The following is a 14606-nucleotide window of genomic DNA, read 5'->3' on the forward strand; positions in this document are numbered from 1 at the left end:
AGCTTCATCTTCTACAGTAATGTAAATGTACTGTATTTGAGATATGAGTAAGATTGGTTCTAATAATAGTATGAATTCATATTTATCAATAGAATCATTAACACTTTTAAGGCTACTTTGCAAGAGTCCTATTAAGTGTATTTAATAAATGTCCCATAGGGACAAAAACTCAATACTTGAAACATTCACATTCGAGTTATCAATATTGCCATGTCACCTTAATATCGATTGAACTTCTCTCCTATTCCTGATTATGACTTGCCGATGACACAAACAAAATGTGTTTCGCTGACTTTAAAAAATAAGAGAAAACAAAAGCCTTACACGAAGATTCAAGTGAAACACTTATCACAACCAATTACACATTTCTATTTCTGTGAACAATGCATCACATGTGTGTCCTTCATATATGAAGATGACATTACTGACCTCTGTTACTCAAGATTTTTCTCCAGTAGTAGTGTTTTTGTGCTGAATCTCCAAATTCTCTTTCCTCATTCCTCTTTTCTTATCAACAGCACATGGGAAAAATAGAATTTCTGGGCTTTCTAAAATTCACGGGGCTTATTCAGAGATCAAACCCACAACCCTGGCTTCTCAACAATCAATTCTAACCTTTCCAGACACACACACAACCCATCTAAGCCAGCCTCACTGGTTTAGAGCCCATCTGGGAGGCCAAGGCTGTGGGTCCCCTGCTCATTTGAGCCAGTCACCTTTGTTTTCCCTGGTCACAGACTTCATCTTTAACCCTGCCATCCGGTCATCCTGTGAGCAACTGGTCAAAGAAGAAAACAGGAAAGAGTATGTGGACAGAAAAGTGCAAATCCATCACTATTGTTTACCAACTATCAATAAAAAAATACACATGTGCTATGACTGACAGGTTAGTGGTGTCATCTGTGAAGGACTGCACGTATTACATCCAACTACCACGAAAACTGATTCAACTGATTTTGAGTCGGGGGCTATTTTGGTCATGCAGTGATTTACAAGATCGAAACAACTGAGAGAGAAGCCAACATGAAAATTCATGCTGGGAAATGATATTTTATTTAACTGGACAGAAGAGATAAGTGTAGTCAATGAATTGTTCAGGGATCAAAAATCTACCCTCAGACAGGTGCATGTCCTTCTACGTACACACGCCCTGAGGCATGGCTTTGTCCCTGAGAATTTTCATGCCTCAGGAATGATAGTCTGTCTTCTTGGAGGTGGAGTGACAAGTGAGTGGAAGGTGAAACTGCATCCCAGTGAATGAAACAGAACTTTGTTCTGCCTATAGTCTGCTTTTTCCTCTCTTTCTCTTTCTCTCTTTTTCTTTTTTGTCATCTGTAGCCAGAGATTAGGAGGATTCTACTGGGAAATCCAAATTTAAACTACTTAGAGCAGCTCCCTAAAACACTAGAATTATTTTTTAAAAATCTGTCAACAAATCATTTTTCACCTCAGTGTGGCATTATTAAATAGAAACACATTTTCAACCAATGCTGAAGGTGTACTGAACATAAAATAGTTGCATGATTTATTTTATTGAGCAACATTTTTAAAGATACAAGAAACAAGCCATACACTACAACAATGCAAATGTGACTGAAACAATATGCTTAAGTTTCGTTTGCCACAAAAAAAGAAAAAATAAAATAAACACAAAGAACACTGCCTTTTCGTATATATTTGAATCATGGCACATGCACATTTATCAAATCTTAACTTAAAACTTTTTTCAGCTTTTATCAGGGAACTGCAGTATATATCTGCATTTAAAAACAAAAGTGCTTATTCTTGTGTAGTGAATACAAAGCACACAAAATGAAATTTTTTAAGCACAGAGGATTACATTGAGAAGGCAGCCTTACTATTTAGGCACATTACAGTAATTAAGGTAACTGTACTGCAGATATCACATTCTTCTTTTTTTTTCAGCAAATCAACAGGCATTTTATGTTTTCATCCAGTAGCTGAAGAACCACTCCAATCACAATGTCTTCTGTTTCACAGAATAGGAAACTAATGCAAAAGTTAAAAAAAAAATTAATTTCTACATTATACTTATTATATAACTACATATAGTTTTAAGACCCTATATAATTATATATATACTTACTATGTAAAGCATAAAGTGGACACATCTATTAGAGATTCATTAGTCAACTTAAAAATCACTTTTAAGGAATCCATAAGATGTTTACCCTAATTCATGTGTTTTACTGTTCAATATATATTTATACTTTGCCTTTACAAAAGATGTCATGAGAGTTAGAGGGTTGTACCATCAGAACTAAATATTTTTAAAATAAATCACACGGCAGAATGAACTACTTTACACAAATTATTTTTAAACGATATCTGACCAGTCCTCCATCGATTCATATTGAAGGGTGTTTACTATTAGAAAGCACAGGAAGTTTATAATTTATAATAATGCTTCACGTAAAATACCCCTAAAATATAGCTCCAAAGACAAAAAAAGCAAAAGGAGGAAATATCAATTTACTAAAGTAAAGAGTACAATTTTGTTAGAGGATGAAAAATAATTAAGCAAAGTGGGATAAATATACTTGTAGTATAAATTAGCAAAGATTCCTAACGAAATCTTTGGATTTATCTCTAATGAGAGAAATGTGCTTCTGAAAAAGTATCTATTATATAAAATTATGTATATATTTTCTCATTAACTTCCCCTATGTAATTAATGAAGCATCCATTGTAGTGGAAAGAAGAAAAAGTTTTTATTTAATAAATATGATTTATTTTGAGGTTTAAACATATAATTCTTATGTCTAAATATACTAGGCTCTAAATACCCTCTTGCCAATACATCCAACTTACAATCTTTCCTCACCTATTCTTGGTGTGTGCAAATTTTACTTGGAAGATTTTTAAGAGATCTGTCATAATAAAAATTACCTTTTGCTGATTAAATCTTTGACTTCTTCCAGGGTGAAAAAGGAAGGAAATTAATATTGACTACCTATCTACTAAGCACTACATACACTATTTTATTCAAACCAAAATGTGAATATTACAGAAATGGTCCTCTCCCCTCCATTACCATCAAAGAACTTTTAAGAGGGGAAATGACTGTATAGGAAGCCATTCTTAATCTGAGATCCATTAAGTAGTATTATTCATTCATTCATTTATTCATTCACTCATTCATTCATCCATTCACTTACTCAATACCTTTTCACTGAGAAACGACCATAGGTCCAAACAGTATTCCAAGTACATGGAATATGTTAGAGAACAAAACATAAAAATCCCTACTTTCACAGAGTTTACATTTTAGTTGGGAAGAGACAAATAATAAACATAATAAAAAATAAAGTACATAAAGTATGCTAAAAAGTTCTTTGGATAACAAAAAGCAGGAAAGGAAAAAAGAGAGTGTTGGTGGCGGGACAATTCGAATTCACAAGGAAGCAAAGGGAAGGTGTTGTTGAAAGAGAGGATGGCATCTGACTAGAGATTAGGCGAGGGAATTGGCCATGTGACTATTAGGGAAAAGAGTATCCTCAGTAGAGAGAACCCCACTTTTGACATTTTATTCTCTATGTTGATGAAATGTTACCTTTTATAATGGTGTTTCCTTTTTATAGTTGAAGCTAGGGTCAGAACCCTCAATCTGAAGCTTCAGGGCTTGTTTAAGGCTTAATTCCGTCTCGGAGGAAGGATATCCTTCTAACACTTCCTGATGCCCCCTGTCTTGGATTGTCCGTGGGACCGAAACCCTACCAAGAAAAACCTGGTTGCTCTGAAGATGGTAATTTGGATTGGTCATTATCCCATTTCTCTTCTTCTGCTCCCCACTTTGTTGATGAATGAGAAATTGCTGTTGAGATCGACCAATTTCTTGCTGAGTTGAAGGTACCATAATTTTGCACTGAGATTCTGCCGATATTTGTTTAGGTGGCACACTAGTCCCGGATTTGGCCGTCAGCCCTCTTTTATCAAACTGAGTCATTTCATATTCTAAAACCTTTGGCTGTGAAGAATTATTTTGTTTAGCTTTTTTCCCAGCTGCCCCAGATTTGCTGGAATTTTCTGATTTCCCCCCTTTATTTGTTTTAGTTGACTTCAAGCTGGGTTTTACCTGACTCCACTCAAATTCACTACTTGGTGAATTATGGCTCTGTCCCAAGGATTGCGTCGTGGAAGATGGGGACACAATTGACTGTCGACTTCTACTGCGTGGCAACGAATGCTGCTGAATTTGTTCTGTAAATGACAGGTTATGAAAGCTATCAATTGGCACTGTTTGAGCCGTTGCTGTGGATGATGTAGTTCTCAAAGATGAATTTTTCGAGCTTTTCAGGGAATTATTTGACAACGACGACTTCTGACGATCGACTGTAGAATCTGGAGATTCTGAAGGAGAACTGAATGCATGAGCTGGCCCATTAGGTAAACCACGCAATGAAGGCTGCATGTCCCCTCCACCAGTACTGCCAGAACTATTTGATTTGATTGTTAATGATTGCATTTTTGAAGACACCGACTGCAGAGGTTTTTGCTCCATTGTATGAACAGGAGATGGGGAACAGCCGTTCAAACTAGATGCACCATATTTTTCTAATAATTTAATTATTTGAGAATGTCCGTTTTTGGCTGCAACACGCATAGCTGTGCGTCCAAATTGATCAGCATGGTTTGGATCAGCACCGTGCTCTAATAAAACCTGCACAACATCAATGTGCCCTTCCTGGGCTGCAATACAGAGCGCAGTTGCACCCTGATTACATGTATGGTCAACTATGGCACCATGCTCGATCAGAAGCTGAACCACTTTTACGTGGCCCTGCCAAGCTGCAGACTGCAAAGCAGATCGCTTTTCATTGTCGGCAGCATTGATGTCAGCATGGTAGGTTATCAGAACCTGCACCATTTCCAAATGGCCTTGCCAGCAGGAAACATGAAGTGCTGTCCTTCCTTCGGCATCACTTGCTTCTACATTTGCACCATTTTCTAGAAAATACTCAGCCATTGTAAGTTGGTTTTCTAAGGCCAAAATATAAAGCGTAGGCCTCCCATCAGCATCTTTGTAGTTAACATCAGCTCCATGGCTAAAGAGTAATTCAACAATGTCCCTATGCCCTTCTAATGCAGCAACCCGCAGTGCATTTCTCCCATCATAACCTCTTTGATCAATGTTGGATTTATTTTCCAATAGTATTTGGACACAATCATAATGACCCTCTTGCGAAGCCAATATGAAAGGTATTCGTCCATCGTTATCGATCTCATTTGTTCTAGCACCTTGTTCAATAAGTGCTTCACATATTAACCTGTGACCTTCAAAAGCTGCCATATGCAAAGGTGTCCATCCGGCATCATCTCTGTGATTTTCATCTAACCCTCTATCCAGGAGAGTACGTACTACCTCAACATTTCCTTGGGCTGAAGCTATGCTGAGGACTGTCCTACCTTCACTATCGATGCTATCCACAGCTGCACCCCAAAACAAAAGTGTGTTTACAACTGAGGCATGGCCCATAGAAGCTGCTGCTAAGAGGGGTGTCCGACCATTGTTATCTGTGTGGTCTACATCTGCTCCCCCTTCTAGAAGCAAGTCAACCACATCGACATGTCCTTCATAGGCAGCTACCAGCAGTGGAGTCATGCCATCTTTATCACAATGATCTACTTCAGCACCTCGATCAATTAAAAGACTAACAACTGATGCATGTCCTTTACTTGCAGGCACACAAAGTGCAGCTACAGAGAGTGCAGTCCTGCCATCAACATCCTCATGATTCACTTCTGCTCCGTGATCCAGGAGGTGTTCCACAATTTCTCTATGGCCCATGTATGCTGCTGCTATCAGCGCAGTTCTGCCTTCATTATCAGCTTTGTTGACTTCAGCACCGTGTTGTAGCAAATTCAGTACAATATCCTCATGTCCTCCCCAAGCTGCTGCTCTCAAAGCTGTTCGGCTATCAGCATCTGCACAATCCACTTTTACACCTGCATAAAGTAGTGCAGAAACTACCTCGGTATGGCCACCCCAAGCAGCAGATCTTAATGCTGTCCAACCATCTTGATCAGTATGATTAATATTTGCACCACACCCAATCAAACAATTAACCACCTTGGTATGTCCTTGTCTAGCAGCTAGGGTAAGTGGTGTATGTCCATGCGCATCTTCGATCTCTAAATCTGCTCCCCTGGAGACAAGTAAATTCACTACATCAAGATTGCCACTGTATGCCGCATTAGCTAATAATGTTCTCCCATTTGAATCACACTGATTTACCGAAGCTCCATTATCTAATAATGTCCGAATGGAATCCTCTCTTTCCAAAGCTTGTCGGACTATGCACGATGTGCGATCATCTTCACTGTTGACGTGAGCACCAGCTTTAACCAACAGCTGTAGCACTTCTTGTTCCTTGGGTATTAAAGTAGACAGGGAATCTCTGACAGGTGTACCATTCCATATCATCCAGAGAGCTAACTCAGCTGTCTCTAACTGTAAGTTTGAATTAATTAAATGCAATGCAAATTCTTGTGCTTCCAACGGTGTTAAATTCTTGGCTTGACAGGTATAACTCATAGCCAACATTCTGTGTCCTTCTGCTGCATTACATAAATACTTCTGAGTGCAGTGTTTCACATCCAGAAGCCACTCTGCAAAACTATAGTGGAATAGTATTTTAGTATTTCCTAGTCCATCAACAAGAAGTTTGGAGAGGACATCTAACTTACGTTGAAAGTCTTCCAAGGTTAATGACATATTTTTGGTCCATACCGCATGATATAATTCCGTTATGGTCAAAGGCCGGCAGGCTGCAAGAATCACATTCAAAATGGGCTGAACTTTTGCAAACTGTTTCCTTACAAAAAGTCTCTGACACAGCCAGAGATAGAGACCATTTAGAGTTCCTGGGATATCACGAATCTCTCTTAACATAATAAAATTTTCTACTACTCCATCTAGAACTCGTTCTAGATAAAGAAAGCATCCACTGCTTTTAATGTGCAGTTGATTTAACATCTCTGCAGTTTCTTTTGTGAGGTGTTGTCGCAAAGCTTCTTCCTGATCTAAACGATGAAGGATATACTGCTGAACATCCTTAACAATATATGCCTTCCGAAGGTCATCTAAGCTTATTTTTCGAAAACCTAAAGAGACAAAAAAAGTAGATGTCATCAGCTGAAAATGATTACAGAAGTTGCCATATATTTGAAGAGGATGTCCTCAATATATAATAAACTAATAAGCAAAGAAATCAATAACAAATCAATTAATACTAATAAATTAACACTTATGAATATATATATACACTTTAAAGATTTATGTGTGGGTGGGGGGAGGGACACAGGGAAAGAATCTTCAAGCAGACCCCCTGCTGAGCGCAGAGCCTGCCAAGGAGCTTTGATCCCATGACCCATGAGATCATGACCTGAGCTGAAACCAAGAGACGGCTGCTTAACCGAATGAGCCACCCAGGTGCCACAATATCTATGAGTATATAAATCAGTTTTCTCTTCCTTCTGTAAAAATGCATTAATGGCAGATAAACTATTTCATTTTCTGATCTACAAATGGAACTACTTCTTATTCTATTAGTGGCTCAGGGCTCCTCTCAACTTTAATGACAAGAGATACTTAACTCAACATTGGAAAGTCTTACATACATATCCATGGAAGCACCTTGGTAAGATTTTCTGAACTCCCAAATGACTAAGGAAAAAAGGATGCCAAAGATAACAAATAACACTTGCTTGTTTTTACAAGCTGATCTTTTTCACTTGAAAAATTTATATATTTCCATCCACATACCTAAATGTACACTAGCCTTAATTATGGGACTGAATATTTATATCCAATTAGAGTATTACCTGTCACTGCCTCTAAATTACTACTATAAATACACTTTCATAAAGAATACATACAAAATGCTTACAGTTTAAAAAATAAAGCTCTTCCAAATCTAAATGCTTAGTAATATGAATTTAGATAGAATAAATTATTATGTTATCATTAATGATAGTTATCTATTCATTAAAACAAAACTGAAAGTATCTGTTAATAATTTGAATATCTTGAGTTAAAGTTACTGAAAATAATTGCTTTTTTAAAATTGCAACTTCAAATCATTATATATGCAATTCTCTTATTATGAATATGCACAATTTAATACATTGCTATCAAAGCACTTAAACACATTTTTATAAGGCTGAAAAATGCTCAACATTTTTAGGGGGATAAAAACAGAATTTACTAGGGCGCCTGGGTGGCTCAGTTGGTTAAGCGACTGCCTTCGGCTCAGGTCATGATCCCAGGGTCCTGGGATCGAGTCCCACATCGGGCTCCCGGCTCAGCGGGGAGCCTGCTTCTCCCTCTGACCCTCTCCTCTCTCATGCTGTTTCTCGCTCGCTCGATCTCTAATAAAGAATAAATATAAAAAAAAAAATCTTTAAAAAAAAAAAAATAAAAAATAAAAAATAAAAAATAAAAAAATAAAAAAAAAAATAAAAACAGAATTTACTGAAATGCTGGACCATATCTCTGTTGAACCACTTTTGTACTCTTACTGAAAATATTTCCCAGGGTATGAAACTTCTCAGTGCTGCTGACAGTAGAATGACAGGGTGAGAGGATGTGTGCCAGTATTTATAACCTGATGCTCACTGCAAGTATTTATTATCCTAAAGAATCTGTGAGGGAGGGACTAGGAAATACAACAATAAGAAAGTCAACTAAATTCTGGCATATTGATACACTAGTAAATTATGTAGCCGTTAAAACGGTTATTAAAAAGATAATACAGTGACACTAAAAGGCTTTAGTTAAACTTTATTGAAAAGCAGGAAGTCAAATTGATATAAGTATGATCTCAACTAGGTAGGATAACATACACAGAATTTAATACATAATGTTAAAGAGTGGTTACTTAATATTTTATCCCTGAAAGATGTTAATATTTGAGTATGTTGTCATTTAAAACATTTTCTATATGGAGCATGTATTATCTTATAACCAGATATAATAAATATGTATGAAAATCTTCAAAAATACTTGCGGATTAAGTTCTTTGTGCAGAAAACAGTTTCAAATGGGCTATTTCCTTCAGTCCCATAACACATACCAACTGCCATTAGCCCACAATAATAACCTCATAGGCAGTCAAGATTCTGCTTAAGGGCCAAAGTAATTTTCATTAAATTGACTCTAATCTGAAGCCATTAATAAAAATGCTACTGGTTAGTGTAGTGAATACATCAGGAAAGAGAAAATCTCTTTCCAACAATGTTAAATCCTCAGATATGAGTGGATGAAACTTATTTAGACCTAGTAAAAATCTTAATGTTCTTTCCCTATGGTGATACACCTACCAATTTTAATTCTGAACGCACTCATTTCAATTCAAAGCCCATATATTTCAACTTAAAACAATAGCAAAAAGCAGAAAGAAATATGTAGGACATAGGCAAGGAAAACTGAAAAAAGTCTAGGAAAAAAGTTGAATAAATGAAAAAATACGCTATGCTCATGGATGGAAAGAAAGCATATTTTATATTTCAAAATTCTCCTATATTAAAAGTTTTAACCAAATTTAGTATTTTTTGTTTATATCATTAATAGTTATAATTTTAAAGTATGCTGTTAAAGTCAATCTGGAGGAATAAAAGTAAAAATATATAATTCAGAATAATAATATTGGTGACAACGAGGGCAGGGAAGTAAATGAACCAAAAAAATAAAAAAAAATATTAAACCAATGTGGCATTTGCACAAAAATGCCAACAGATAGTTTAGAAGATAAGACAGATAGTTTAGAAATATATCAATAACACATCAATATACATACATGGCAGTAATTACACTTACCGGTAAACATCTTAGTAACAGCCTTACTCTGTTTTCGGGCAGAACACAGAAGTAATAGCCATGGTGGAAAGAACTCATGGTGCCCAGCTAAAAGCTCTGCAACCGTTCCAGATAAGCTGCTAGACGTCTGTTCACCTTCAGTAATGTTACACCCTTCGTCAACAGAATCAACAAGCAGATACAGGCTGTGCTGGGGAGGCTTCATTCCCAACAGAGGGAGCAGAACACATCTGTAAAACACATCCAAATGAACCTTTTGAATGTTACTGGCTATGATGTTTAGTTTATCATTCAAACATTAGTCATACAGGTTATAAATATATTTTAAGAATACATAAATTAAGGTTTTAGAATAAAAATATTGTACAAGTTTCAGTTCCTTACTTTAAGATACTAGCCCTAAATAGTTCACATTTTCAGTAACAACATTTTCCACAATAAAGTGAGTGAGAGAGAGAGTGTGTGTGTGTGTTAGTAATTCAGCTAAGGAGGACAGTAGGAACTTTAAGAAACCACATTTCAATATTCCCTTCCTGATTTTTTGAATCACCAATAAAAAACTCGAATTGCTTATAACCAAGTTAAAATGTGTTGCAAAGAAAAAAAAAAAAAAAAACCTTTGGGGACCACTTTAATAAAAAGAAAATAGCAAGTGTCCCATATCATTTAGAAATGTTTCATTATTATTTCTCTTACAAAATGACTGCAGGCTATACTAGCTTGTCACGCACAAATTTTATTTTTAAAAGATGGTACAAAGATAAATTACTATAATCTACGTCCTGCTTGGTGTATGTTCAAATTTCAATGTTAAAGAACAAATTATTACATTTAATTCAACAGAACAAGCATTTCCTACTCATAACTTATACTGCAATCGAATATAACATTTTCGTAACTGAAACAATGCTCATTCATTTTCAACAAACATTTACTTAAGCATGTCATGTGCTGAATAAGGCACTGAAAGGGACATAATCCATTTAGTTATGAATACCAAAACTTTACAGCTAATACTTTCTACAACTCTCTTCTTAAACTTTCAATCCCATAGCAACCAAGATCTAATTTATCACTATGTCGTACCAATATTTCTTTATAAAAATCTCTCAAACCCACCTCAGTCTGTAACATCATCATCCTACTCCACGCTACCATCATCTCTCTCACCTGGGCCACCATAATCACCTGTATGTTCTGTATGTTACATGTCTCCAACCACTTCCCCAGAGTTCCTACTGCAGCCAGAGGAACCTTTTTACAATACTACTCCAGCCACACTAGCCTTCTTTCAATGACTTTTATTAAATAAGATACAATTACACAAGGACCTTTTCATTTTTTTTTTAAAGATTTCATTTGTCAGAGACAGAGAGAGAGAGAGAGAGAGAGGGAGCACGCACAAGCAGGGGGAACAGCAGGCAGTGGGAGAAGCAGGCTTCCCGCTGAGCAGGGAGCCCGATGCAGGACTCGATCCCAAGACCCTGGGATCATGACCTGAGCCGAAGGCAGAGACTTAACCGGGAGCCACCCAGTCATCCCACAGAAGGACCTTTTCATTTGTAGTTTTCTCTGCCTGAAATGTGCTTCTTTTCTCTCTTCATGTAATTAACTCCTCCTTAATCTTCGACTGTAAGCCTGAGAGTCACTTTTCCAAGATTGAATCCCTATAATATGCTTTCATAATATTAAAAATATTTCTTTCATAACACTATCAAATTTGCAGTTAGACTTATTAATTTAATGTCAATGATCCTTATTTCTTCCTTTACACTGTAAGCATCAAGAAAACAGGGACCATGTCAGTTTTGCTCATGAGTGTACTCCAAGACTCAGCATAGTGCTGTGCCCATAACAGATCCTAAATAAAGACTTGACATTGTTGTAGTCTAGAATGGAAAACAAGTAACTTCAATGCATTATGCTCAGTGCTATGATAAAAAGCAGTAACATCACTAATGTGATTGATAAATGACCAACTCAAGGGAAGTAGAGAGGAAAGGCGGAGGATGTCAGAGAAATATTCAAATATTAGGTGCTCAGATGAATTAAGTTTTGAAGAACCAATTATAGTTCTCCAGGAATTGTAATAAATTTATAACACATTTAACAATAAATTATAATTAAGAGGAAGAAGGGCAATCCTGACAGAAGGAATATGCTAAATTTGGGAAAATTTACTTTACTGTACCTTATGTATATATTTCCTCTATTATGAGAACAAAGAAGGTTGATGAATAACAGGTACTATAGTAATATTTATACCATAGTATATAACATACCAAAGTAATGTACTATAATCACTGCCACTTGAGAAGTAACACACAGTGCTATGGGAGTACACAGAGGGCCAACTTAGAACTTAATTTTGACAGGGATAGGGTGGGGGAGAGCTCAGGGAAGCCAAAAAAAGGAGCTTAGTCAGGAGAAAGAGCTAGGGTAAGGACAACACACAGGACCAAAAAAAAAAAAAAAAAATCTAGTTGTGGCAACCTCACCTGAAAGTCTTGAAGAAGAGAAAGACCACTGAACAAAGTATGGAAGAAAAGTTAGGAAAATACGTAAACACTGGGTTTTATAAACTTTATTATGAAATTTGGACTGTGATCTAAGGGTACTAAAGAGCCACTGAAGTACTTTAAAGCAGGAAATTGAGATGTTTATATTTGTGTTTATAAAGGTAACTGGCTATATTTGAAGGAAAGCCTGAATGAAGCAGGGTAAACCTACAAGGGAAGAGTGAGTTGGGAGGCCACTGCTTATAAAAAAATGGGGGAGCACCACTGCTAACTTTAATTCAGTGTCTTACATGCTTTAAGTACTTTACATATCCATTAACTCATTTGATTTTCACATAAACTCTTTAAGATGGGTACTATTATAATACCCATTTCCAGATGAGGAAATCAAGGCACATGAGGATAAGTCATTTGTCCAAAGTTAAAGGAAGGGATTCAGGTCTAAGGTCTGACTCCAGAACCTACACAAGGATGGACCATTCATCATCCTAAGGTTTGCCTGGGACTTTCCAAGTTTTAAGCACTGATTTGAGAAACTAGCTGCACCTCCTCCCCACCCCCAACTCCTAGGCAAACCAGGTGGTTGGTCACCAGAATTTATACTCTTAACCACTAGGGTCTACTAATTATATTATAGCAAATATTATAAGGATTTGAGGGAAATCTGGTGGGTGAAATTGATAGGATTTGATGATTATTTTGTTGCTTTTGCTTACTAGTTGTTTGCTCTTCTTTTTATAGTTTCTTATAATAAAAACTTAAATAATTTTTTCATACTTTCCTTCTAATATAATCCTTTAATACTATGGATTCCCTTCTTAACTATTTTCAATATCATCTAGTTCAAAATAATTTCCCTTTGATTCCTTCTCTGAATTACAGGTTTTTTAGATGTGAGTTGTATAGCTTTCAAATATTTGGGGATTTCCCAGGTTTTTTATGTTATTGTGTTATTATCATTATTTAATTCAACTGTGATCAGGTAACATACTTCGTATAACTTGCATACCTTTAAATTTATTAGGATTTGTTTTGTGGCCCAGAATATATCTATCTTAGTAAATGTTGTATGGACACTTGAAAAGAATGTGTACTCTGCTATTGTTGGGTAGACTGTTCTACAAATGTCAATTAGGTCATTTGGTGACAGTATTGTCCAATTGTTCTTACTGATCTGCTGTTTATTTGCTCTATCCATTACTGAAAGGGGAGTGTTAAAATATCAGAATGTATGTGTGGATTTGAATGTAATTACATCTTCTTGCAACTGTATTAGTTTTTGATATTTTGAAGTTGTGTTATTAGTAAGAAACGATTATGACTGTTATATCCTTCAGGAATTGATCCCTTTATCATTATGAAATGATCCTCTCTGATCCCTGGTAGTATTCTTTTCTTCAAAATTTACATCACCTGATATTAATGTAAGCTTTTTCTTTTTTTTTTTTTTTTTTTTTAAGATTTTATTTATTTATTTGAGAGAGAGAGTGAGAGAGAGAGAGAGCACAAGAGGGGGAAGCGGGAGAGGGAGAAGCAGACTCCCTGCTGAGCAGGCAGCCCGATGTGGGACTCGATCCCGGGACTCCAGGATCATGACCTGAGCCGAAGGCAGTCGCTTAACCAACTGAGCCACCCAGGCGCCCAAAGCTTTTTCTTTTGATTAGGCTTAGGATAATATATATTTCCTCATTCTTTTTCATTTAGACTATGTGTCTCTTTATATATAAAGTATACTGTAGGCAACATATAATTAGATCTTACATTTTTATCCAAGCAAACTGCCATTTAATTAGGATATTTGCCATTTACATTTAATATGATTATTGATATGGTTCAGTCTAAGTCTACCATGTTCTTGTACATATCTTTTACAAGGTGTAAGCACATCTGTAATATATATTACTAGGATTACAGTTGCTAGGTTAAGGGGCATACCTGTGTATACTTTGGTAGTAATTGACAAAACACTCTCCTTAAAAATTACATAAATATATATTCCCAACAGCTATGTAAGAGTGCCTGTTTAATTTTTACACAGATACATAAAAAAATGGCATCATTGTAGTTTTAATTTACATTTTGTTTATCATGAGGCCAATCCCATTTACATATGTCTAGGAGTCATATTTCTTTTTCTTTAAACTGTGTCTTTATATCTCTTTGCCCATTTTACAAAAGACTGTCAATTTTTCTCTTTTTGGGACTCCTCAGTATTAAGAAAATACATTTGTTGCTAATTTTTTCCACTA

At 36.0% G+C, this 14606-nt stretch overlaps 1 protein-coding gene across 1 annotated transcript in view; it reads right to left on the bottom strand.

Annotated features, from left to right (window-relative positions):
* Positions 1–379: 379 nt before the first annotated feature.
* Positions 380–14606, bottom strand: part of ANKRD50 (ankyrin repeat domain 50) — a 32992-nt gene continuing 18765 nt past the window's right edge. The window contains exons 3-5 of the mRNA XM_032412790.1: positions 9839–10068; positions 3575–7125; positions 380–2010 (exon numbers count right to left, since the gene is read on the bottom strand). Coding sequence (XP_032268681.1) covers positions 3578–7125; positions 9839–10068 — 3778 coding nt within the window. The 3' untranslated portion in view covers positions 380–2010; positions 3575–3577. The remainder of the gene's footprint in view (positions 2011–3574; positions 7126–9838; positions 10069–14606) is intronic.

The sequence above is a fragment of the Phoca vitulina genome, unplaced genomic scaffold (assembly GCF_004348235.1).
Source record: "Phoca vitulina isolate PV1807 unplaced genomic scaffold, GSC_HSeal_1.0 scaffold14, whole genome shotgun sequence".
In the NCBI taxonomy this organism is placed as follows: domain Eukaryota; kingdom Metazoa; phylum Chordata; class Mammalia; order Carnivora; family Phocidae; genus Phoca; species Phoca vitulina.